General features: G+C 35.1%; 1 protein-coding gene across 2 annotated transcripts in view; it reads right to left on the bottom strand.

The window, feature by feature from the left end:
- Window positions 1-27174, bottom strand: part of BMP2K (BMP2 inducible kinase) — a 128179-nt gene that overhangs the window by 8078 nt on the left and 92927 nt on the right. The window contains exons 12-15 of one of the 2 annotated variants that reach the window (XM_058547344.1): window positions 26361-26459; window positions 25190-25374; window positions 20298-20455; window positions 12873-12983 (exon numbers count right to left, since the gene is read on the bottom strand). In XM_058547344.1, the coding sequence (XP_058403327.1) occupies window positions 12873-12983; window positions 20298-20455; window positions 25190-25374; window positions 26361-26459 (553 nt within the window). The remainder of the gene's footprint in view (window positions 1-12872; window positions 12984-20297; window positions 20456-25189; window positions 25375-26360; window positions 26460-27174) is intronic. The other variant, XM_058547345.1, reaches the window with a different exon arrangement.

Genomic DNA, 27174 nt, shown 5'->3' with positions numbered 1-27174 from the left:
CACTACTCTAGGCTCACCGCTATGGATAAATACATATTCAATATACTCAGAATACAATAAAGAAAGTTACATAGAAAAATAAACCCTTTACATTTGGAGATGTTTTTAGCTCAGAATTCAGTCACTTGCGTTGTTTTACTTGATTCAGTAAAACATTTTATAGGGCACTTTACTCCATGCTAAATACTGATCATACACTGGTGAATAAACAAACACAGTCTCAGCCTTCAGGAGTTTACAATCAAGTGTGGGTAAACATAAACTGTGACTGGCGCTCTGGAGTAACAGAGCCGTGGTGCAAGTCCCCAGGCCAGGGCCAGTGGGTGCATAAACCTGCTGTGGACAGTCAGCGAAGGCCTCCCTAAGGAGATGACAGCTAAGACTGAACCGTGAGAGGGAGCCAGCCATGCAGAGGACAGGCAGAAAGCTGCTCTAATAAAAGCTACGGCATGTGAAAAGGCCAATTCAAGAAAGAGCTTGGCATGTTTGAGGGACTGAAAGTAGGCCAGTGTGCCTGGAGCACGGTGAGCAAGGGGAATACTGTACAAGATGAGGCAGGAAAGGGGAAAGGACCTGGCTGTGAAGGTCCCTTTAAGGCCAAGATAAGGAGTGTGGATTTTGTTCTAAATTCAGTGTATAGTGGGAGGCCATTACAAAGCTTTATTTAAAATGGGTGTCATGGTCAGATTTAGATTTCAAAAAGATAACTCACAGCCATGTAGAAAAAAGACTGAAGAGAGGGGTGCAAAAGTGGGGAGATCAGGGAAGAGGAAACTGTAGGAATTCAAGTTAGAGATGATGGTGGCAGGGTAAATAGACAAGTGGAAGAATTAGAGACTGAAGAGGAAAACTCTGGATGCATGGTAGTGCCATTAACACAGACAGAAGAGAGTGAAGAATAAATCAGGAAGTATAGATTATCAAGAATTTGGTTTTGGACACAAAGCTTGAGGTATCTGTGAGGCATTAAGTGCAAGCAGATATCTGTGGCTTGAGCACAACGGTTGGTTTCTGGCTGCAGAAAACAGATTTGGAGTCATCACCACGCAGAGGGTATGTAGACAGTCACAAGTCTGAAGGAAATCACCTGAAGAGAGTACAGAAGAGGAAGAGGGGATCCAACACCGAGCCCTCAGGTATAAAACATTCAGAAGTCAGCAGAGGAACCTGCAAAGCAAACTGAAGGTGCCACAGAGAAGGACCAAAACCAGGGGAGTGCAATATCACAGAAGCCAAGGGAGGAGAGTGTTTCCAGGGAAAGGAGGAGACAACTCAGCTGGGTGATGCAAAGAGGGCCAATGAACTGAGGACAGAAAATGGCCCTGGTCATGCTCATGCCATTTGTTGGCAACATTAAAGTGAGGAGTGGGGAGGAAATCTAGTGGGGCTGAGTGCTGAGGGGGAGAGAAGATGTAGAGAATTTCATCAGGTTACACTTAAATACAAATATAACCTTCATCCATTATTCATCTGCCAGTTCCTTCAAACCAGCCAAGAGCTACATGCTGTATCCTTACAAATTTATAATAGGCTTATCTTAAATCCCAGCAGATTAAAACCAAATCAAATGCAGATTTTCAAGTTTGACTTCTCCATACAGCATAATTCTGATTTTAAAAACAAAGATTACTTTTAGATTAGCTGTAGAATTTATTTTCATAAATTTTTATTCAAAGGCAAAAAATGTAATGGCTGAGACTTGCGATCATCCCTCACTTTGGATATGTCCTCTAAGATATATTTTAACCTATTACCCCCTCAAACTACTTACCCACCCACAGAGAACCACAATGTGCACCCCTCATGCTTGCTGATGGACACCTCCAGGAACATTCCAATACATTTCCCAAAGTGTATTCTGCAGAACACTATTCCCACAAGAACCAAACAGTTCTGGGGTCGCAGGTAGCTTTATGAAATGAGGTGTGCTTCCTCCACCCCTACTCACCTGGAAAATGTTTATTCTATTAATGGGGCTGACAAGTTCTACACAAAAGAATCTGGTTAATTTTATGAAACCTAGGATTTCCAAAATTTGCCTCACTACAAACACTTTTAATTATATGTAACCTTTATAAACAATTTTGTAAAAGAGCACTTTGGGAAAGTGCTGCTCTACAACTTCTTTGGGAAAATTTCCATTTCTAGGGCAGAGTTTTATTCCTAACAGTCTTCTGGAACATTTAACATAGTACAGAGTCCTCCCATTGACCTGCTTTTTGTTATTCTTATATTTTAATCCCAGTCTTCCAAATTAAGTCTTTCCTTTACCCAACTGGCCAACATTGCTTTCCAAAACACATTTGTCACTTTCTACTTCTCATTCTGTCTGCCCTTTGTCAGCTTCTCAAAATTGTATTAAGACACATATATTTCTTTGTTATAAAGTGCTATACAGATCTCTCTTGTTAATTGTCACTGTGGATATAAATTTGTGGGGTTTTTTTCACTTACCATTTTTAGTGTGTCTTTACAGGTATCAATACAGTCCATTATTAATGCTGATAGAAACATGATAAAACATTGTATATATAGCATTTAACTATTTTAACCTATAGAACCTCTAGGTTATTTCCAGTTTTTCAACATTTTAAATAGAACCATGATCATGTTTTTTTTCCTTGAGAGGAAAAAAGAAAAAGAAAACTCTCCTTCTTTAATATCAATTTCACTTTATCAATTTACTGTTATTCTCTCCTTATGCATAATTAATACAACGCTAGTAAAGTTAACTCAGTAAAAATCTCTGACAAGATCACAGCTAAATACTATTCTGTTCCTTCATACATAATATGAAGGAATATGTATATTACCATATTATGAGGAAATAATCATATTGTGAGGAAATAATATAACAACAGGTTCTACTTCCTAGGATTGCTGTAAAGAAAGCACTTAAAATAGTGCCTGACACATAATAAGCACTCGATAAAGTTAACTATCATCATCATCTCCAGGGCAAGGCCAAACTCAGTTATCTCATACATCATACTCCAACCTTTTAGCAACTTTTCTGGACTCAGTGGTTCAAGGTGAATCTAAATGAGAGGAAAGAGTAGGGAGGAGGGTGCAATTCTATAGCTAATTCAAGAGTAGTTCAGGTCCACTTTAGAACTGGCCAGAAATAAGTAGGCAAACAAATGTATATGCACATACCACAAGGGTACATTTTGGATCCCGGAAACCATATCTGTGATTTTTAAAAAGCTATGGTTGAGAGTACAGTATAAGAAATTGAAAAGGACTATTTTCAAAAAGAGCAAGAGAAGACATACAACCATCTATGCCATCTTTGTGGTTTCAGATTACGTCCCTGAAAAGTGTGGGCAACTGGGGAAATTTTCTGTTGGTGTACACAGATTGGCTTTATTTCTTTTATTGTCTCCTCTTCATAAAATTAAATCAAGCAATCAAAAAAATTTATCCAAATTCCTTTTTTCTCCCACATTCTCACAACCCACCCTGACACTGTTTAAATGTTTCTCCATTTCTTCATCCTTCTACTCCTTCATAAACTGTTGTAGAGTCAAGAGCAGCAATGAGCCTCTCTGAGAGCAGACTAAGAGCAACTTAAATGTTAAGCACCACTAAGCACCGTTTAAGCACACGCAGTCATCTCCTCTAGCACCTCCTGCAGAGGAAAAGTTAAGCTCCAAGCTTCGAGTCACAACGATCCTAGTAGATAAGGTTTCACTTTCTGTAGTAACAGCAATCTACTTAATCGTCCGCTCTTCATGGTGAAACTATAGAACTGAGAAAGAAATGGGAATTATACAAAAATAAAAACGATTTCATTATATTCTAAGGCTTTTAGTCCTGTTCCATAGACACAAAAGACTGCCAAAATAAGTATTACTTACAAGTTATGAAGTTGGTTACCAACTGTACAATGTATAGTACTTTAAAATGTGACTTCATAGCTAAGAGTGCCATCAACTTTATAATCTATTTCTTTGCCTAAACATATTCCTGTAATAAAAAAAAAAAAGAATTCAGATATTCCTAGTATTTGCTCCTGGTGCCAGATTGCTTCTTCAAGCTGTTTAGAGTAAATATTACACATTTGATTTACTATGAAATTTAAATCAGGATTATTTCACTGCCTAAGTTAATTTCCCCGAAGTATAGCTTAAATATGTTGCCTTATAATTCAATATATCCTAAATCCTAATAATCCCTATATTTACTGAGATTTGTAGTATTAACATAAAAATGGCTGTTTTTCAAGTAGGTGGAAAGGGAGCTATAACAAGCACTAGGAACACGTTTTAAAGCATCATCAAACGTCTAGAATGTGCCCAGGGTCACACCTCAATTACATCTTCTATTAATTGATTTTGGTAAAACATTATATAAAATTTCATATATTGAGCAAGTTTTATTTTTGGCTAAGTAGGGCCTTCTCCTTTCCTTAAACTAAATACAGTAGAATGATTTTTTTGTGTGTGTTTAAGGAAGATTAGCCCTGAGCTAACATCCGATGCCAATCCTCCTCTTTTTGCTGAGGAAGATTGGCCCTGGGCTAACATCCATGCCTATCTTCCTCTACTTTATATGGGACACCGCCACAGCATGGCTTGACAAGCAGTGCATCAGTGCGTGCCGGGATCTGAACCCAAGAACCCTGGGCCGCCACAGCGGTGCACGCAAACTTAACTGCTACGCCACCAGGCCGGCCCCTAGAATGATATTTTGATGGCTTCCAGTCAGGATATTCTTTGTTTCTGTTTGTGCCTTAGAACTACAAACTGTTGAAAATTTCAGCTTTTTGAGTAATCCTCATCTTTTGAGGTTGGGTTTGATTGCTGAAAACAGCCAAAATCCTGAGAATAAGATGAGTGACTAAGATAGACAATGCAGATTTGGGTCAATTATTAAGAACAGCAATGAGGTTATGAAATCTCAAATTCTCTTGTGTGGCATGTAAACTGTCTCTCAGGGAAATTCCAGGTTAAGTATTGAAAAAAAAGTTAGAGCAATGGAAGTCACTAAAGTAAGTATCAACAGAGCTAGTACTTATTTAAACATATAAACTCCACTGATTGAAGTTTTTCTCACTGCTTTATGGCTTAATATATCTCATATATAGAATTTCTAGATAGTAGTTCAAAGCTAACTAAAGTAATGCTTCAATTATTCAGTACTGTCAGTAAAATAACAAGCATTTACTAAATAAGGGAAATACCAAATTAACCATTTACTGTCTACATAAAAACATACAGCATACTTCCCTTCCTTCATCAGCAGAGGATACTAAATGAAAGTGTCCTTTGATGACCTGTGTTCTCATTTGGAGTCATGCATTACTTAGTGTCTCACCTGCCTCGTCTGTGAAGTAGGGATAGCAATAGTATCTGCCTCAGAGAGTAGTAGCAGGGATTAAGGTGAGAATACAAGGAAAGTGCTTACAACACTGTAAGCTGCCATGTCTTAAGTACTCAGTAAAAGGGTATATTATTATTACTAATGTATTATAGTATCATTTCATGATATTTATGGAGTACCAACTATATACTTCTAACGGTATTGAAAAATGAATCCGAGGGTATCGTAACTAATATCGTCAAGTGCACAAATGCAGTGCCAAGAGTTTTTCATACATTCTCTTCTAATTCCCCACCATTAGACTCCCACGACAACACTAAGGTGAAAATGCTCTGTAAGGTTTGCTATGATCTTTTCTCTTCACTGTTATTAACCACATCTTCAAAAATGTTTCCCTTGCTTTCCATGTCAGATCACTGTCATGACTTCCTACCACTTCAAAGATATGCAAGTTACCCCCCATGCTCATTCCTCGGCTTTCTCTTTTCTCTTTCCATTTCTTTCTTTTGGTGACCTTAATCTTGTTTTATAGCTTCAACCATATCTTGAAAGCAAAAAACAAGAAGGGACTTTTAGAGATATAATCCAATCTGTCTATAAATAAAGAATTTGAAACTAGGGAAAAGTTGAATGACTTGCCCAAGTTTAAGGTCATACATTCAGGCCATAGTGACTTCTCTGCTGATGACACTAGTTTAAAACTCTCATCTGTAAGTTCTATAACTAAACTACCAATAGAATACCATCACCAGCAAACAGTCAATATAGCTTATCATCAACTCCCTACAAATACAACCACAGACCTGTCTTGCATTTCTTTTGTTTCCCCTTTACAAAGCTATGCCTGAAAAGTAAAAAAAAAAAAAAAAAAAACTAATAGAATGAGCACTGATGCTCATTCTATTTCAGCAAATAGTGTTTTGTTGAACTGTACGATAAATACCTTGTGTTGAGTATTTTATACTCTGTAAGGTTAAGCTCTAGAAATACTGTAAGGCTTTATCAACAAATGAAAGAACACTCAACTGTACAAAATCCACAGAAGATAAATAACCAAAAAAGCCTCAGTTTCCTCATCTATAAAATAAGGACAATAATGGAACTTACCTGATAGTGCCTAACATTAAATAATATTCACTTTAGTTAGTGCAAGCTCATTAAATACTAGGGTGTGTGTGTGAGAGAGAGAACAAATATATTCAATATAAATAGAGAGAGAAAGAATATATTAGATTACCAAAGTATACTTTGATAATGAATTCCTTCATCAAGGTATTATATGGCATACAAAGATGAATGACAATTCCTGAACTGACTTCAAGAAGCTTATCATTCACTTTAACAGTTGTGAAACCCATGGACTAATCCTGATTCTAGTGATCTGGAAAATGACTGACCAAGGTAAAAACAACTGACAGGTTCTAAAGCACAAGCTTACCTAACCAAATGAATTTAAGAACACGAATCCACCAAATGAATATAAGAACATGAATTTGTCCATTCCGTGCTTGAGTTTTCATAAAATGAAACTTCTAGATGTTAAAATTTCAAAGACATCATAGTCTTGCACAGTCCAAAAGAGGATTCCAAACTCAAAAGCTAAAATTTGTAGTCAATTTTCACATATTTACTACAGTATTCTTTTAAATAAATACTTCATGAAAAGAATGAGATCCTGGTTAATACCACAATATTTTAAATAAATATTACAAATGATGTGTTCTTAAATCACATAAATGAACCTTCATAAACGATATCAAAAGATTCAAAATATTTAGAAAACATCAAAAAAATGTGGGGGGAAGCGCATGTTTACATCACACTATTCATATTACCACTCTTCTAATCGGGTTTCCATCTTTTAGAGGACAGTTCTTTTAGTTATAAAACAGGTAGTACATTTTTAATCATATAAGAAGCTTCCAGTTTCAAGGAAATTTTGATGTTCTTTTCTTCATTATCAGATTATAGAGGATGAATGGCTTGAAACTGCTATTGTAATTACATGCCTTCTGTTGTCTGATCATTTAGGGTATAAGGGAGGGGCTGTATGACTTGAGAGCTCACTTTGAATTGGTAGCTGTCATTTCCCAGCAATTTACCATGCTAGGCCCAGGGATTAGTGGATTAGAAGGTTTTATCAAAATCTGTACTATTTCTCTGAAGACAGGCCAAGTGGACAAGGCCTGAATATAAGAGAATCATACTTGTGAAAAGTCTTCCCCAGACAGATTAAAAATGCTGTAAAACCGACATTTCTATTGTTACTCATATTATGGTAGATTTTTATTTAAAACAGGCCACTTAACACTTTTGTTTTGCTACTATTTATAGAACAGAGTTTAGAATCAGAGAGAATTGGATTCCCACATATAAACAATCTGACCTTAAGCAAGTCATTGACCCTCTCTGAGCCTCAGTTTCTAGTATATGTATACAGTAGAATTCAATAACTGGTAAACATTACTGCTGACATCCTGGAATAGAGAAATTCTTGATGTTCAAGAATTACATACAAGATATAAAGGTATAAACACTATACCTCACCATGGCTTATATAATGACCCAGCATTTGGACTGACAATCTGTAATAGTTTACGTTCCAACAAATATTTCCTATATATAAAGTGACCTTTCCCAACCCTAAACTCAATTTAACTTCCTACTAGGTAACGAGACCCATGAGGTGGGTCTGGGGTTTGAGAAAGTAGGGTAAATTCACCAAACCCAAGTAAAAATGAAATGCAATGTAAGAAATATAAAACTTCAGTGATCTAATTAATATGGCCTATATGTCAACAAAATTCTTCAAATACTATATGTTTCAGAAGTTGTGAGTGTTTATTAAAATTAGGTAGCCCGCACTAAAACTCACAGAGCCACACATCATATGTTGGTATATAGACTACCTGTAAAAAGATGCCTTAGGGAGAAGGAAGGGTGTGTGGGTTTCAGGGCAGGGAATGAATTTCATGCTTTTAATATGATTTTTATGTATAAACTGTAGTGAATACTAGTAATTAATGCTTTAATAAAAATAGAAGTGACACTATTAAAACAGTTCTTGCTATTGCAAGGCTTCATAAACAGGTTCTACACTTTAACAGTTTCATTCAGTGGTTACGAGAATACTAGCTTACTATTACTGGAACTTTGTACTACTGCTAGTTGGATAGCAGCTGCAAAACTTATTTAACACTAAGATTTTGGAATTTAGTAGTAAGTAGTAAAAATATTATTTAATAACACTACCAACAATAGCAGCCACAATAGCAACCAACACTGAGGATGTGTGTGCTTTGTATAATATTCTCTCATTCAGTCCTTTCAATAATCTCATCAAGTAGCTGATATTATCCTAAATTTAAGACAAAGAAACACTCCAAGAAATTAGGCAACACCCTAATTAACATGATTAATCTGTGACAGAACTAAGATTTACACCCAGGGCTTTAAAATCCCAAAGTCAGCGTTCTTTATGATATACCACACTACTAATATCAGTTTAGTAACCTGACATAAAAGGTAAATATAATTCTATGATTAGTAAAATATATACTTATGGAATAAGATATTACCTTTATATACAACACCAAACAGATTCTTGATACAATTATTTGATTTTTTGCATAAATGGATAATTACAAAATTTAATTTTGCCGATAAAATAATGTTTAAAACTAGGAAGAGGAAAAGCTAAATTTGATTCATTTTAAGACATGATCTACCTAAATGTTAAATTCAGCTAAGCTTCCTAAAAGTCTGAAAGTGAGATCACAGCTAAGGCATCAAGCAAATCAGAAAGACGCATCTATGTGAACAAACTAAGGTAGGCCAGCAGGTTGTACCCATGTGGAGTACATGCAACTATTAAAGAGATTGAAGAAAACGGTATTTTGGATTGTAAATGGTGGAGGATATGGGACCTAGGGTTAGGGGCCTAAGGAGTAGCTATTCCTCTAGTTGAAGCTTTTTTTTTTTTTTTTAAGCTAGACTACAACGAAGCAGTGGTTCAAAAATTCACAAGGAAAATTATGTCCAACATAGAATTATTTACCCAGCCAAATTACCAATCAAGTGTTCAGTTTAGGAAAAAAAGATATTTTTAAGCAGCGAAGTTTAAAATTTTTCCTCCCATGCATACTTTCTCAAGAAACTACTAGAAGAGTTGCTTTATTAACAAACCAAGACAGAGGAAGAAAGGAGACCCAGGAATTCTCAGGAAGACTAATGGTAAAATAAAATACTAGAAAGATAAGTGTGTGGAAGGCACAGAAAGTAACTAATTCCAACTGCAGAACTCCATGAGACATGTAACCAAGTAAAAATGAAAATGACAGCCACCTTAAATTGGGAGGAAATTTACTTCTAAATGGAGATCAATCAATGACAGAGTACATAAAAAACAAAGGAAAGAAAAACATAGTCATTTTTATAAACATAATTATAATTAACTCCAGGAAAAATAAAATGAATTATAATCATGATATAATGGACCTCAGTTGTAACAAATATTTACATATTCAAAAAATATACACATTGAATGATGACAACCAACAATTGCATCAAAACTGTACTGGAAGGATAGGGGAAGGACAACTGGAAGGTTGTGTGTGTGTATGAGAGGGCTAATGGTGTAACTAATCTAAATCCTCATTTTCCACAAAAGGAAGCCCACAGATATTATCTAAAATTGTGGGGGGGGGGAAGAAATGGCAGAATAAGCATGATATATTAAAATGCCAGAAGAGAAAAATTAGCTCTGAGTAGTTTGAAAGGGGACACGGAAGCAGCAGGCAGAGAAGTGATGTTTTTTCTATAAACCTGTTAAATTCAACTTTTTAAGGTACATACATTTATTATTTTAATTTAAAAAATTAGTTTATAAATAATTTTGTAAAATTATGAAAACTGAATAAAACAAAGTAAAAACTAATCGCTTACAATTTCAAAGATTAAAAGTTTTAACAGAAATTTTTTCTTTCAAAATAAAAAGAGCATAATTCCTAATAAAACCAGTGTAAGGAACATTAGATTCAGGACAGTAGCCCTTCTTCTTAAATGTACTTTACCAGTAAACTTAAAGTTTGCTAAATTCTTATAGCTTTCTGCCTCATGATTGAATTAATTTTGTTCTCAAGTATCATTTTCTATATGGTTTACCTAAGATTATGTTCAGTAATTGTCAACTCTCAGATTCAAGTAAGATGGTTTATCATATATACGTATCATTCTGTACGTACACACACACACACACACATATATTTAGTAGTTTTTTGCCTTTCTTCTGTCCTAGTCCTACAGATTTCCAGATGCTCACAATGCTAGGTGGAGTATACTTTCACTGGATACAATTCCTTTTTATTTTTCCAATTTCTTCCTCAAGCTTATGGAGAACTTAATTTCTGTCTTAGTAGATTCAATTATTTTACTATTATAGGAAAATGAATGCCCTCAAATACTTTATTTTTACCAAAAAATTATATATAAGTATTTCTAAGCGTAATAATGAATACATCAGTGGCAATAAGTTATTTTTAAATTTTTATTTTAATTATGTATTTGGGTGCTGATAAATATAAACTAACAATGCTAGTAGAGCAAAGTGACCACCTTTTCTGCTTTCTCTGGACGCACATTTCTCCTGTGACCACTCCCTTCTTTATTTCAGTCTAAGAACTCAATTTTTCATAACCAAACCATTCCATAATGCTCATGTTCACACTAAATCTAAGAAGATTTTTTGGAGGGGTAGCAATTATATCAGAGGTCACTGTCCTAACACAAAGGAGTATGAATTTTTAGGAATAGTCATAATTTTTTCATACATCCAATGAATATTATTAGGTACTTACTGGGTTGGCTACTGGGCAGGATTCAAAGACAGACAATTCACGTTTCCAACCCTCAAAAAGCTTATAATCTAATAGAGAAGTTAAATACCCACAGTAAAAAGAAAAACAAAATAACAACAGCAGCAATCAAGCTCAAATCTGTGAGCATATTTCTAACTACAAAAATCCTAGGCCTACCCCAAAATAAGGGTGCCCAGGGAAAAGGCAAATCACTGCAGCTTACTCTAGTAATAATAGAGTAGTAATAATAATAGGTAATAATTCCACTATTCATTCCCCAGGGTTCCTTCAGAAGCTCTTAAAGAACAGAGAAGAAGCTGCATAGATAGCGCAAACCTGCAAAGGATTATGCAACTCCTTCTACAGTAGGAAAAAGAGGTAATACTGAACCACTTTCTGCCACAAATAGATAAGTATCTGAAGTCAATGACTACTATGTTCTTGAGAGCTTATAAAGGCCATTTCGAGATATTATAATTTTTAAAAAAAGCAATAACATTTTTATGACTATGGTATTGAGGTATGAGGGAGTACATCTATGCAGATTAAGTAAATAGACACAGTAAACTGTCTTCCCCAGTTAATGACATCAGGTCATTCATGAAAAAGATGATTGCAGGGAAGCAAGCAGAAAATGACAAGAATATGGACTGTTTTCAATAAATGGCAAAGAGTAAAACATGGAATGTGACAGTATGTAGAAACACCCTTAATCACTGTGCCGTATGTTCTGGATAACCAAATCCGAAAGTTGAAAAGCTATAACATTGCCTCAGTGTATTCATCAGAAATCCCGAACGCCTATTCCTTATTTTGGTTTTACATTCATAAGTTTTTCTTTTGTTGTTGTTCCCTCTTGCATATATTTTTCTAAATGGTAGTGATGATGTTACATATGTAACTTGCCTGAGTGAGAAATAAAAAGGACAGAACCAAAGAACATGGCTGATAGTTACCCTGAATATATTAAACAAAACCCTTACCTTCTAATGAAGCAGGATTTCTTTCAATATATTTCCCTTTTCTAAGATTAAACTCATTTTTTCCATTATTACCATACATACACAAATCCATTATGCCAAAGTGGCATCCTAGTCCATCCTAGTATCTTCAACAGTGTTAACTGAGTAATTACTTTGAAAATAATACTACAAATATTTTTAAGTGGTGAATAACAACAATATTTAAATTGTAGATTGAAATCAAAACAAGGATGTAAGAAGAAAAGAGTAGGTAATCTGTCACAAAAAGACTGTGACAAATACAAAATCATTAATATTTTTAAATGCAGCTACAAGAGAGTATGCATAAACTAGAAAAATATAGGATTTTTAAGCAAAATCTAGGTATAAAAATGTCTTAAATGTATTTTAAATATATAAAAGGGAGAAATATTTTCCTGATGAATTTTTTTCAATAGTATCCAACAATAAAAGTAAAAAGAAATGGTTACAGTTCTATTATGTAAATCAGCATTTTCTATGCTGGCAAAAGGCACACTTGAATAATCCGATGGAAAGAACAACATTAGGAAGACTAGGATGGGTAAAGGTTAAAATAATTTTCTATTCTATTTTCTGTAACAAACACCCAATTCTTACTTTGGCTTTATATTTAATAAGGTTTTTTGTTGTTTTTATTGTTGTCGTGTGTATTTTTAATGGTAGTGATGATGTTACATATGTAACTTGCCTGAGTGAGATATGAAAGGAACAGAACCAAAGGGATCTTCTGGAGGATGGTTATGTGGAGCAGAAAGTGGGTCTACATTCTTATCTGAGGAAGCTCTCTCCTCGAGCCTGTCTGCAAAAATAAGATGAAACAAAACAAAAAATAAAATAAAAACAGAACGGTCTTTAAATTAAAAACAAAAAGTAGTATACAGTATAAACAAAAGTAAAAATTAAACACAGCAACAGCCTTTTTGAAAAATATTAGATTCAGAATTCATTTTTATAAGTATTAGGGGGCAGTCCTGAGTTTAACACATATTTGTTGCTACAAAAGCAAGTTTAACTATATAATCCCAGGGCTAGATTTCACTAAATACAATTAACCTAATAAATAACTTGGTTTGTTTTATTTAAATACCAGTTGTCTTCAACTTGTAACATATTGGACCTGAACTTACACCCAGCTTACTAAAGAAAGACATATTTGGCAGACTTTCTCCAAAAATACATATGGAGAAAATATTGCAAATGGTCAGTCGTTCATAAAATAGGTAAATCCTATGTCTCAATAGCAATAAAAAGTAATTCACTATATTTTATGTTATTGTACATTTCTCTTTTTACTTTGTAATTATTAAACCATTCACATACACAGATACAAAGATACAGATATTTCTCTACTAAATTAAAACCCTTAACAACAGAATTTATTATTTCATCCAACAAATATTTGAGCATCTAGGATGTGCCAGGCACTGCTCTAGGCAATGCGCATGCAACATCAAACAAAACGAAGACTCTGCCCTCATGGAGTTTATATGCTGGCATGGAAAAACAAATAATAAGCAATGAACATAATGAGAAATATATGCAATATGTTAAAAACAAGCTACAGAGAAAAATGTAGTGCAGGGTAAAAGGAATGAAGGGAGTGGGCACAGGCTGCAGTAATAAATAGAGTGATTCTAATAGGGACCAGGTGAGAAAAGACTTCCAGGAGGCAGGGAGTGGACATGTGGGGATGAACACACCAGGCAGAGAAGAGCTGGAGCCAATGTCCTGAGGCAGGAGCAGGCCTGGTGTGTCTGAAGAAGAGCTGATGTATTTGAATTACCTAGTAGTAGTTATCTTTCCTCTGCTCTTAAACTCTGCACATTGCAGGCACTTCATCAGTTGAGAACTTCCGGATTTTTGTGAGTTGTCTCTCTATCCTGATTCTTAGCAATCAAATGCATACCATCAGGGATGCCTTTCCAGATATTTTAAGCATTCCCAGGACTACACCTTTCATATTTAAGGAATTCTATGGGTAAATTATGCTGGTTTCATTTGAGTTCTAAAGGATTGCAGGGTGGGGGGAAGAATCCAAACATAATTAGAATTCTCTAAAAATCACTTATAACTTCAGAGTGAAGCAAAAAGCCCCAAGTTAAAGCAGCAATCTCCTAGGACAGCGCTTCTCAAATTTAATGTGCATTCCAATCACCTGGGGATTTGTTAAAATGAAGATTCTGACTGGATGATTCTGGGATGGATCCTGAGATTCTGCACTTCAACAAGCTCCCAGGTTATGTGATAGTGCTGGTCCAGGGAACAAACTCTTGAGAAGGCGAGGCCCTAGAGTCTACAATATCCTGAATACACTTAATTACTGCTATGGACAACTAATTCTTTAAATGCCTTTATGATAATGGATACAATCATCAGCTTTTACGGCTAAAACTAACTCTGCAATACCCATGTGAAACTTTGGGTTGTTTAAAATTTTACTTAAAATTTTCTTGAAGGATTAATAAATATTTTGCTAAGGCAACACATCTGACAATTGATTTACGCACAAACAGAACTTCCAAAACCTAAGAGCCACTTTTCAAATCTCATACTGCAATGGATAACAATGAAAGTTTATTTTAGGTGTTCTTTTTCAAAATATTAACTGTACACGTAACTCAGGAAATCAGTAACAAATGCTGATTGTACCGTGAGAAACGTTTTTTCGTATTTTACTGTCCAGCGCCTATTAAAAAGAAGTTAGTCCCATAGCATCTTTCTGAAAAAATAAGGTTGGGGGATACTTTATCATAACAGAGAGTCTTTAATCTATCGTGGTGAGAAGCCATAAGCAAACCTTAAGAAGAGGCCTAAGATTCAGTGAAGGTACCTGTGGCTACCAGTTTTATCAGGCCCTGAAAACATATATAGAGTAACTGTAAAATGAGGGATTATTCCTTGTATCAGAGTCCTCCTAGACTTCCCCATCCTATCTCCATCTCCCAAATTCTGGTGTACAAGAGTGAGGACAAAGGAAAGAGGGAGTGGGGAAGGACAAATGGGAGAGACTGTCTAAGAGTGATAGCCACAGCATATCAATATCCAAGAGCCCTCATTCTCAAAAATCACAACAAGAAAAATATAGGTACTTAGGTCTAAATTAGGACAAAACTCTTTTCTAAACAATTTGCATCCTAATTGCCAGGATTCCTGTATAAAATGTAGTCACCTGGGCCCTACCACTGACCTAATGAATCAGATTATCTGAGTAGGAGCTTGGGAATCTACATTTTAACATACTTTCCAGGTTTATAAATCACTACTGTACCAATGATTCCTAGCATATAAAAATGAAAAGTTACCGTGAAGGTTCTTTGAATTCTCATGCACTGGTGTCTTATCTCCATCAATCTACGGCAAATTCACGGTAAATGTATCAACAGCACCATGTAGTTATGACAAGAGCACAAGCATTATCATGTAGGGGTAAACTAGCATTTTTTATATAGTGGGTCCCCATAATTAAGAATATGGAGAGACTGTTCTATGCAAAGTTCATTTCTCCAATTATCTCAAAACAGGAATCAGAATAAACTCATAAAATAAATCATGTTCTCATTGTTCCACAAAACACAGAATCAATTTTCCCATGGAGGATTTTTAAAAAATCATTTAGATTTCTAAACTTCACATGATAATGTGGGTCCCAGGGCAGAAAATACAAAATAAATACACACATTAATTTTTCAAATTATCAACTATCTATAAAAATAAAAACTAATGAAATGGTGTGCAGAGTTACTTTTCAAATACAAAGTCACCCCTAAAATGTATTTAAGTTCCATTTTCAAATAACTGGTTTTCTTTACATTAGAGCAAAACTTGAACTTGATTTATCCAATATAAGAAACTTACCTCCTCCTGCCTTCCCAAAAGAATTGTGTTGGTGAATAAAGACAATATCTTTTCAAGAATTTTAATTGATACAGATGGCAAAAAATACAGGTTTTAAAAATCCTAGAATCAAAGTATGCTCCATAATATCATCAGAAAATTAATATACTCTAAAAAGTTAGTTCAGCAGCTTATATGGATAATGGCTTGAATAGCCAAAAAGGTAATAAATAAGCATTAAAAGTACAGTCTTCATCTGATACTTCTGAAACTGTTCTATCATACTTGAAAAATTCTGTTATTCTGCGCTGAAGGAACAATAATAGACCTGAATTAGCTTAAAATAGTAAGAGTTAATGTTTTACAACAAACTAATTATATGTACACATGTTTATATCTATTTCACTTTGCGGCTTCAGAGAAGAAAACAACATATTCAGTAGAATTTGCAAAGCAGCCACAGTCTTTAGTTTCTTCTATTCTCCCTTTTAGTTATTTTCATGCAATTTTAAACAAACAATAAATCCACCATCAACAAGAAAAATAATATTCCATTAAGTATTACTTTTAATTAACATGTAGAGCTACACAGCTATCTGAACAAATGCAAGTTAAAAATCTTTCCAAAGCAAATACCTGTCTTCTAATTAGTGTTTAATGGATTAAATATTATGACAGACTTCTAAAATTTATATACTAATCTGGATGTTTTGTACAAAATACAATGAAAAATACAAGCTTAAACTTTAAAAAATATCATTGAGGGGCCAGCCCCGTGGCTTAGTGGTTAAGTTCGCGTGCTCCACTACTGGCAGCCCGGGTTCGGATCCCGGGCGCGCACCGATGCACCACTTGTCCGGCCATGCTGAGGCGGCGTCCCACATACAGCAACTAGAAGGATGTGCAACTATAACATACGACTATCTTCTGGGGCTTTGGGGAGAAAAAGGGGAAAAAAGGAGGAGGATTGGCAATAGATGTTAGCTCAGGGCTGGTCTTCCTCAGCAAAAAGAGGAGGATTAGCATGGATGTTAGCTCAGGGCTGATCTTCCTCGTGCAAAAAAAAGAAAAAAGAAAGAAAGAACAAAAAAGAGAAAAGAGAAAAGAAATGAAAAGAAAAGAAAAAAATATCATTGAGAACAGCTTTATTAATAATGCTTAATTTTCATTGAGTGTTTTGGTCTTAAATAGGAGCAGCTAAAAAATTCTGAACTATAAATAATATTCGGTTACACTGAAAGCAAAAGCAAGAAGAATCTGGTTTATTTTATATGTTAAATCCCTTGCCAACTGGAATATGAATCAACTGTTTTCTTAAAGATCATTTAAAAAACACTTTTTGTTACCAATGTCAAATATTTTGGAATTTTAGTGTCTCAAAATATATTAAGATTTTAAAATTACTTTCTGGATAATACACATAAGTAAACTATCTCCTAAACAGCATATCCTTTTTCTTTTTTTAAAAAAAAATAAATAACCATATACCATTTTGAAAATAAAACCTCAAATGGAAATATATTATTCTGAACAATCATTACATGGGCAATGCCTATATTTTTAAGGACCCAAAATAAAAGTACTCAGTTTCTCACTGGAAAGCATTTCATAAACCAATATAAATTATTTTAGAAAGGACTTTGGAAAATTGTTGATAAATATCTATACTGAGAAAAAAAGTAAATTTGATATTTCAAATGCATCAATAATTTACTTATTCATTTTGGGAAAAGTTGTGAGGACAGAGGAACCAACCAGTAATGACCAACAATCAATTTTCACTACACTGTTAGTCTTCTACTGAAACTTAAGGTTTCAGAAGAGGTCTTTTACCCATCAGTGTAATTTAAACCCTATCAAGTAGGCCAAATATTAGATACCTATTGCTAAAGATGTGCTAAAGATGATTCAATATTACAGTTAAGTAAAACTTTGGGAGGAAATCTTTCTAAACTATACTCTATACATTATTGATTTCTTTATAAACTTTATTAAAGACATTTCACCTTTTTTTGAACCCCCTTATGACTATCAGTTATTAAGGGAAAAACAGACATTTTTCCATCTCCTTCCTTGCTGTCGTATGTCACTTCTGCTGTTGATGTGTTTGCCCAGAAAGCCCCTTCTAATTTGGTTTTTAAATTATCAGCTGAGAAACTTATAGTTTAGATATAATTTTTAAATGCTGGTTAAAGGGCAATAACCTCAGAAGTCAGAGCCTAAAGACTTATACAGAAGGTGAGGAAAGGGGAAGTAGCATTTATGGAGTGCCCAGACTCTTTAAACACATTATCTCATTAAATTTTTGACAACCCTATGAGATAAGCATCATTACAGCCAGTTTATAAATGAGGAAGTGAGACAGCAGTTAAGTGACTTTACTGAGATTACAACCTAGTTAAATGGCATTGTCAGAGATCAGAATTCATGTTTCCTAGTGCCATGTGCCAATTTAAGTGCATCAGCCTTGTGACAGTGATTTCAATGGCTCAGAGACCATCTAGGCAGTCTTCCAAATGGCTGAGTTGCTCCAAGGCTGACCTTCAGATACAGTTCCTCCTGCACTTTCATTTAGAATTCAATATCTTTCCATAATTAACACCTCGATGAAGTCTGAACTCTCTTTGGCACACACATGTGTGCACAAATACAAACACAAATTACACGTTATCCGACTTTGAAGTTGGAAAGCAAATAGCTGGTTAAGAGTTTTATATGCTAAACCCATGAAGTTATGTATACATGAATATTTATATACCATTCTTGCCTATGCAAAGTAAATACAACTGGCTGTCATTACAAATTCTAGGGAACTTAGAATAACACATTTTTATAAGGTACAAAATAATGTGAATACTTTACCTATTCCATAAACTGATTTAAAAAAAAAAAGGAGTTTTTATCCAAAGAGTAGAAAATACTGATTTAGCAAACCATTAGTTACTATCCTGTTCAGAACACGTTAAAATGGATATTTTAATTTTACCTTTTGCTTTAAAAATAATCCTATAAATTATAATGATTTGATTACCCGCTGTGTCTCCCTGCCATTCCCAACAAAAGAAAGAGATACTTTATTTCCTTTTTTAAAACCTTGCTTTTGGTGCCACTCAACATAAATTGTAGGAAAAATGCCAAACAAAAAAGTTGGTTTAAAATAAAATTTTTTTAATAAAAAGATATAAGGTTGGTTTCACCAAAGTTAACAAACCTTTATTAAAGGCTCAGAACTCATTTTTATATCTGCATTTAATCATCAATTTTTCATAGTCATATAACCAATATGTAAAATACAAATTTAAATCCCAAACAACTATTCTTACATGAATTCAGGGCATTTATAAATTTTACATAAAATATATATCAGTTGGAACAAAGCATTTCATCTAGTAAATGTTCTCATAAGGCCAGTTACCTAAAACAAAATAGAGACTAGAAACTATAACTAGGGACCATTAAGACCTTCTTTTCACATGCAAAATGGGAAAACACACTTTGATGTGCGTGCACATGCACGTGCGCGCGCACACACACACACAAGCCTCAGAAACCTGAAAATTATCTACATACTCCAGAAGCGAGCTTTTTGCTCCTGTTTTGCAACCTCCTCAAAACACTCCACGCATCCCTTTTCCAAAAAATAACTTCTCTAAAATATGTATGGTGAGGTTTGACATATATTTTAGGTAGTTTAAGAAAAGGCAATGATTTCAAGTAAAAACATTGAGATATCTGATTTAAAGTGGAAAAGAATTTATTTAACTTTTGCCATATCAGGACAACAAAGCAGCCCTTTTACGTCACCACTCGTTAAAAGGGCATTACAAAACATTAACATAATGTAGGAGCCCATGTTTTCTTTCAGGCACTTTCACAGGGCATCTCAGACCCACAATATCTTCTACTAAGTGTGCAAGAAAACAGAGCTGCAAAACGATTAGTAAGGCAAGATACTAATATCTCCCTTTTTATTTGAACATTAATATGCCATGTTTTGGAGATATGCTGAATTTAACATTCAAAGATATGCAGTATCTAAGTGTTAGGAATCAGCGTATTATCAGCAATCTTGGGTTTAACAGCTACTATCAAGCAATTGAGTTCTAATGCACACAACATAGTTCGACAGTATATGTAAAAGAAGACGGCCTGATTTTTGCCCTCAAATGCACAAAAAGAATTTTCTTTTTACCACTTCAAAACAGTCTTTGGCCTTGCTGAATAATTATAGACCTGTTATTTTACTGTGAAGCAAAATAAGCCTTCAAGTGTCCCTTACTTGATCTCAGAAGGTCAAATTCTCTGTCCAACAGTTCCTCTTCTGTTAACTTGGAGAAATTATCCTCTCCAAAAGGATTCCACCCTGACATATCAGGTGGGTTACTGATGTTCTTCTGATTTGCAATATTTGCAACTGCCTCTTTATCAGCAATTGGCCTAGAATAATAATTAAGAGAGGAAAAAGAAGAAAAAAACATTAGGATTGAAAATTTTAAAGTGCCCTAGTTCATACTTTATAAATGCTTATAAAAGCAGATCACTTTATTATGATGGAGATGGCAAATAAGGGCATGGATTGAGAGGGAGGCCACCTGGGATTTGAATCACTAACTGTGTACCCTTGGGCAAGTTCCTTAACCTCTCTGTGTCTCAGCTTCCTCACCTGGAAAACAGGAGGAATGGTATCTACCTCATACAGTTACTGAGGAGATTAAATGATTTAATACATGTAAAGCAAAGAGAACAGTGTCTGGTAAAAAAAATAAAATAAAATAAGCACTCAATAAATATTAACTATTATTATCATAGTGAATGAGCCTTAAAATGACAACCAGTTGCCCTATCAAACAGTATCACTCTAAAATCACTATTGAGTAAGGTGATCTTATGTCCTGCTAGAGACACCACAATAATTTTCCTTTTGACAAAGGCATTCTCATGTAACTACCAACAAAAGATGAACTGCTAGGACTGCTTTATGAATTAGCTAAAACTAGATGAGGGTTATTTTCTACATAATAAATCATTCATGGTGTTTAAAGTATCTATATTCTGGAGGCTGGGACCACTGGTTCTACGCAAATTATCTAATAGGCCTCTTGGCTTTTAAGAGAAGATGAGAGTCTAAACACTTCTTAGCCTAAGAATCTCTGGGTACCTCTCCTTCAGCCTAGCCAGGAAATATAGCATAGGCACGAGGCATTGTAACAAAGTTGTCAAGTTCATTTCATAATTCAGATCCAGATCTTTTAACATTGGTAATGGAGGGAGAATCTCTATTTGCTTTTAAAGAAGTATCTCAATTTTTCAAACCCTGACTCATCCTCTTCCCCTTGGGAGCACACTTCCATTGCCACTACACAGGTCTTGAAAGGACAGAGAGGGCAAAAGCTGCCCATTTAATCCCCTAGTCCAAGACCCCTCAGTATAGCTGAGCCAAGAATGGAATGTTTAAACAGTTATTGAAAGCTGGAGGAAAATAAACACGGTAATTGACCAACAAGTAGACAGCCTTTCTTAGTAAATATAATGTAGGTATCTTGATAATAAACATTATTCAGTTTAGAACTCATTCTGGGAATGCATCAAGGTCTAAGCCTGTCTCCACAGGACAGAATCCCATCTCTAATTCCAAAACTATCAAAGACTTTCGGAGTCCTTGAAACACTGATCAGAGAGACTAAAACTCAAAGAGAAATGGCCATTCCCCCTCCTGCCTGTCAGTACTTTTTGATTCCCTATCTGAATCATCCTCTTCCTGTTCCTGAGATGAATTTATGAATTCTTCTTGGTAGACTGTAACTCAATCTGGGGGGGGGGGGGGATCGCCTTAACCTACAGTTTAAACAGGTGTTAAAATATGTCTACCAAGTTCTTTGAAACTCCGCCCTTCAAAGGGTGGAAGTGAATTCCCCTGCCCTTGAATGTGGGCTAGATCTAGTGACTTGATTCTAACAAATGAAATATGGCAGAGTGCCAGCATGTGACTTCTGAGACTAGGTCATAAAAGGCATCGAAGGTTCCTTCTTGCCCTCTCTTTTCAACCACTCCTTCGAGAACCCAGAATAAACAATTCCTTGTTCAAAACAGTCTTTGGCTTTGCCAAAGAAAATACTCTAGCAGCCTTTTGGAGAGATCCACATGACAGAGAACTGAGGCCTCCTGCCCAAAGGCATGTGAGTGAGCCATTTTATAAATAGATCTTCCAGCACCAGCCAACATCATCTTAACTACAACCTCATGAGAGACCCTTCCCTGGAGATACCTATACAGCTAAGCCACTCCTAAATTCCCAATCCAAAGAAAGTGTGTGAGATAATAAATGTTTATCATTGTTTTAAACCACTAAGTTTTTGGGGTAATTTATTATGCAGCAACAAATAACTAATACAACAGGGCAGTTTATATCATAGGAAATAAGATAATATATGCATAGAAGATGTTTATTTATTTAACTATTATTTGAATACTACATGGTAATACTCTCTAATATTCATACTAACAATATATTAACAGAGTGGAAGGGTAGAAATTTTAGTAGAAGAGTGAGTGGGAAAGAAAAGGAAATAATCATGTTAACCAAATAGTTACCATTTCCCTCTAAGTAACTACTTCGCTTCTTAATTTCTACTCAAATACCTCTTATACACTTAGAGCCAAACATTTAATCCCAATTCTCATCTTCCACTGACTTAGTCATAAGCAAGAATATTTGCTTACAGATCACCTTTTTAATTGTCATAGAAGATATTATGCTCAATATATAATCCTTGGTGAAGACTGATATTAAATAGGAATAATATTAGTGAAGCAGCATTGAGGCACCAAATGTGGCTGGAGCAGTGTTCCTGGGGGATGTTCTGTGTTCCCTTTTTTTTTTGAGGAAGATTAGCCCTGAGCTAACATCTGTTGCCAATCCTCCACTTTTCTGCTGAGGAAGACTGGCCCTGGGCTAACATCCATGCCCATCTTCCTCTACTTTATATGGGACACCGCCACAGCATGGCTTGATAAGTGGTGCGTAGGTCCACACCTGGGATCCGAACCCATGAACCCCAGGCCGCCAATGCGGAGCGCGCAAACTTAACCACTATGCAATCTGGCTGGCCCCATGTGTTCCTAACTTTTATTTGCGGAGTATAGAATTGTTTCTACCCATCTAACCATTATTCTTTCCTGCTCTATCCTCCCATCTCCCTCGATACATAATTTCACAGGAGTGGAGTAAAACAAGTCTTATACCCTTTCACAGATACCCAACCCAATATTTCCCAAACTGGGGTATGCAAGATGACTTTGATGATAAACTAATTTTTTATTTTAAAGTTACACAGAAATTAGGAAAAAATACTTATCTAACATATCACACCTGTGATTTCATGAACAGTATCACCAGCCATGAGATTTAAGTAGGCAGTGCTCTGGTAATTCACATGAGTTACAGGTATCAGCACCTTGTATGCCTACATGTGCCTCAAATCTTTAGATACTCATCTTCTTTTATAACTAATCAGAAGTTTAGATAGTACATATGCTATAAAACACTAATATGAATTGTCTCATACAGGATTTCCAATTCATGACTCATTCTCATCAGTGACACAACTTGGCTTCCAAAGGTTGGTATCCTTTAGAATACAAAGTATACATAAGTATATATGCTGTATCAGAGAAGACAGTTTGATTCTTTGTATTTTCCAACTACATATACTAGATATAACTGACATTTTTGACGTTAGTTAACATCAAAAGTAAAAGAATATATCTAACTAACAAAACAGCCTCATTGGTACCTTAAACTAAACAACATCGAGCAGAATATCATATTTTTAATGAAGATTAAAACTATTCCATTCTTATCTCTAGGGGTTTATTTTCAGGTATGTTTTTTTCGTAAATTTAATAGATTGCTACTTATATTTCATAGATTATATTTTAGGGGCTTTAATTTTGTTTGAAATGTATATTTGTTTTAATATTATTTACAATAATGCTATTAATTTACTAAAGAAAAAGGTGCTGTATGGGTAAATCAAAAAATTGTAACTGGAGTAGGCAAATAAGAAAGAATTTGGCAAATTCTGATCTGGATCTTGAAACCAACCTTTCATCTTATGGCCTGCTCTCCACTTAGACATACTTGTCATCATTTATGCACCTCAATTTTTGATTTAGGAAAGCACTTCAATAAACTCATTTGTTTTCTCTCTCCCTTCCTCTCTCTCTCTCACACACACACACACAAGTTGGGAGGTGTACTGCACCAAATTGTATAATTTAACCATCTCATGACATGCTCAGTGAACAAGTATGCTACCTACCGATGTTGCTGGTTCTCACGCCCAACTCCTAGCCAAAGTTTGTAAAACACCTTTTCCCAGCTAATGTTTCATATCCTGAAATAGTGTTGTACGAGAACTTCTTTAGTGTTTCAGTAAGTTCTAACAGCTACTTCCTCCTTCATATCTAAAAATATTAGGAAGTATTCATAATGGTCAATTCTTAATTACAAAATCCTAAAGCACTCCCCATATCAAATCTAAGTTTGAGAAAATTTGTATCACAATTCTTTAATTTATTGTAATGTTTTCAATGTGAATTATCCATGAAAAATAACCCTACTAACCAATGTATCTGAATAACCAAAATACACTATGCTATGGTAACAATAAGCTTGCTGTATCATTATCATCTTAAAAAATAACCAAATGACACATTAAAATTTTTGTACCTGTTTAAATTAAACCAAATTAGACAATCTTTAGGAGTAAATATTATCAAATTAATTGAAAGTAATAACATGTAAGCAGAAAAAGTTAAATTCACTTGTCTAAAGGATTTTTTTTAAAACTACTAAAGTAGCTTATTAGGGTTTTGTTTCTACTTAAATTACAAAGACTGTCTTAAAATATAAGCCAATAATTTCCTTAGCCTTAAATGCTGCTACATGTTGCTAAGCCTTATCTGCAAATAGCAGTTAGCACAATTAACTGATGGAAATGCAAGGAAGGATGAGGATACACAGGGACCAGAGAGAGGACTAGTAACAGAAAAAAGGGGACTCTACAGAAAGATGGACTCTAAATTAGTTCAGAAGCCACTTAGTGACTCTACTTCACATCATACCCACTTCCACAATAATTCCCTTTACATTCACGGAAAAATACTTGCCTATTGGCACTATAAGAGGAGTCCATTATGGTTCCAACCTGCGCTGGAAGTGATGAAGTGTAAGAAACTAAAGCCGGTGAGAACTCTTGAGGGGAGGTAAGATATTCAGGTGATGCCTGTTGTTGAGACTGCTGATGCTGAGCTAGCATTTGGTGCTGCAAGAAAGCCTGCTGATACTGCTGCATCTGAAACGAGAAATGCCATTATACTAAACAATGCTCAAAGTCACTAAAGCACTGTCAGCCTCGCATCTACTTACTATGTTCTTCCTTTTCACATTGGCAACAATTCAGAAACCCAAAAAACAATTTATATCTGAAGGAGCAGCTTGCTACTAGAAAACTACAGCAAGATGAAATAAATCTATTTAAAAAGTTGTTTAGGGCCGGCTCCGTGTCTTAGCGGTTAAGTGCGCGCGCTCCGCTGCTGGCAGCCCGGGGTTCGGATCCCGGGCGCGCACCGACGCACCGCTTCTCCGGCCACGCTGAGGCCGCGTCCCACATACAGCAACTAGAAGGATGTGCAGCTATGACATACAACTATCTACTGGGGCTTTGGGGGAAAAAATAAATAAATAAAAATTATAAAAAAAAAAAAAACTTTAACTAGACTTGTGATCATTTTGCGATATATACAAATATCAAATCATTACGTTGTACACGTGAAACTAATATAATATTATCACAATTACAACTCAATTTTAAAAAGTTGTGAGGCTAGGCTCACTTGACAGGATTCAAAAATCCTCCTTTAAATAGTTTAAGACAATAGAGTAGCTTAAAGGCACTAGCATGGTGGTTGCTATAAAAAAGCTCAAACTATTCTCTGAAGCAAATGCAATTTTCCTTTGGGTTTCTTTTTTTATTCAATAGACATTTGCTTGATGAAAGAGACATATGACAAAAGATCATGAGTAATAGATCATTTCCCCTATACTATGAGATAAGAGAAATACTATCAGTCAGTTACAATGTGCCAAATTCAGCTGCTATATTCAGCCCAATTTAACACTGCTTGAGAATATATGACTGGCTTTAATAAAATACGTGTTAATTAACTAACTTGAACTGATTTTGAATTTTTAAATTCTGAATGATACCATTCACACGGTGAATTCCAACAGTGGAATGTATACTCAGAGAGAAATCTCTAGAAATTATATAACACTTACCATTGCAGGATACTGTGATGCAGAAGGTTGTGGCTGATATACTGAATGCATTAAAAACTGTTGTTGAAGTATCTGTTGCTGCTGCATTGCATGTTGATACTACAATGAGAAAAACAAATTCATCAATATTACTCATCTTTTTTTGTGCCATAGTCTTATGTTTTTTAAATATTGATCTTACCATAACAATGATTTGGGTACTCAGTAGTCCAAACACCAATGTAAAATAGCTATAGTCAGTAAGTGACTATAACTTATATATGCCTATTGGAATTGGTTTCAAAATTATAAATGAAACACAAAAGATTCAACTAAAACCATTTCCAGCGCAGTTTAAGGATGTTTGGAAGAAACCTAAACCTAAACACATTTACCAGTTGATGAAGACCCCTGAAGTGACCTGTGTCCAGCACTCAGTGTAGTAAATTGCCAGTCTCCTCAATCTCCCCTTCAATGAGATCTCCTGGCCATCCAATGGCACCACCTACTTAACTACCCTCCACTCGGTCTATCAGTCAAGACTAGAGGAGGAAGACACCCATGAGAACTGTCATGCATATAATTGGCTCAAAAATATTTCAGGAAATGATGCAAGGATGATGGTGACAGTCATTAAATTTAAAATAGTTTAGTGAAACTAGAAATTTGCAGGTTCTGATGAGGCAAAGGACAGAACAGAACTTAAGGTCATTTTTGTTTATGTCCCTTCCAACTCTAAATGCCACCCCTACACACACACACCCACCCAACCCAGGCAAAAAAATAAAAAAGGAACAAAAACCCAAGACAATTTTACTTCTGAAAGCCTAATATC

This window comes from Diceros bicornis, chromosome 8 (genome assembly GCF_020826845.1).
Source record: "Diceros bicornis minor isolate mBicDic1 chromosome 8, mDicBic1.mat.cur, whole genome shotgun sequence".
In the NCBI taxonomy this organism is placed as follows: Eukaryota; Metazoa; Chordata; class Mammalia; order Perissodactyla; family Rhinocerotidae; genus Diceros; species Diceros bicornis.
The sequence above is the reverse complement of the archived record's forward strand: the minus strand, read 5'-3'. Positions and strand labels throughout refer to the sequence as shown.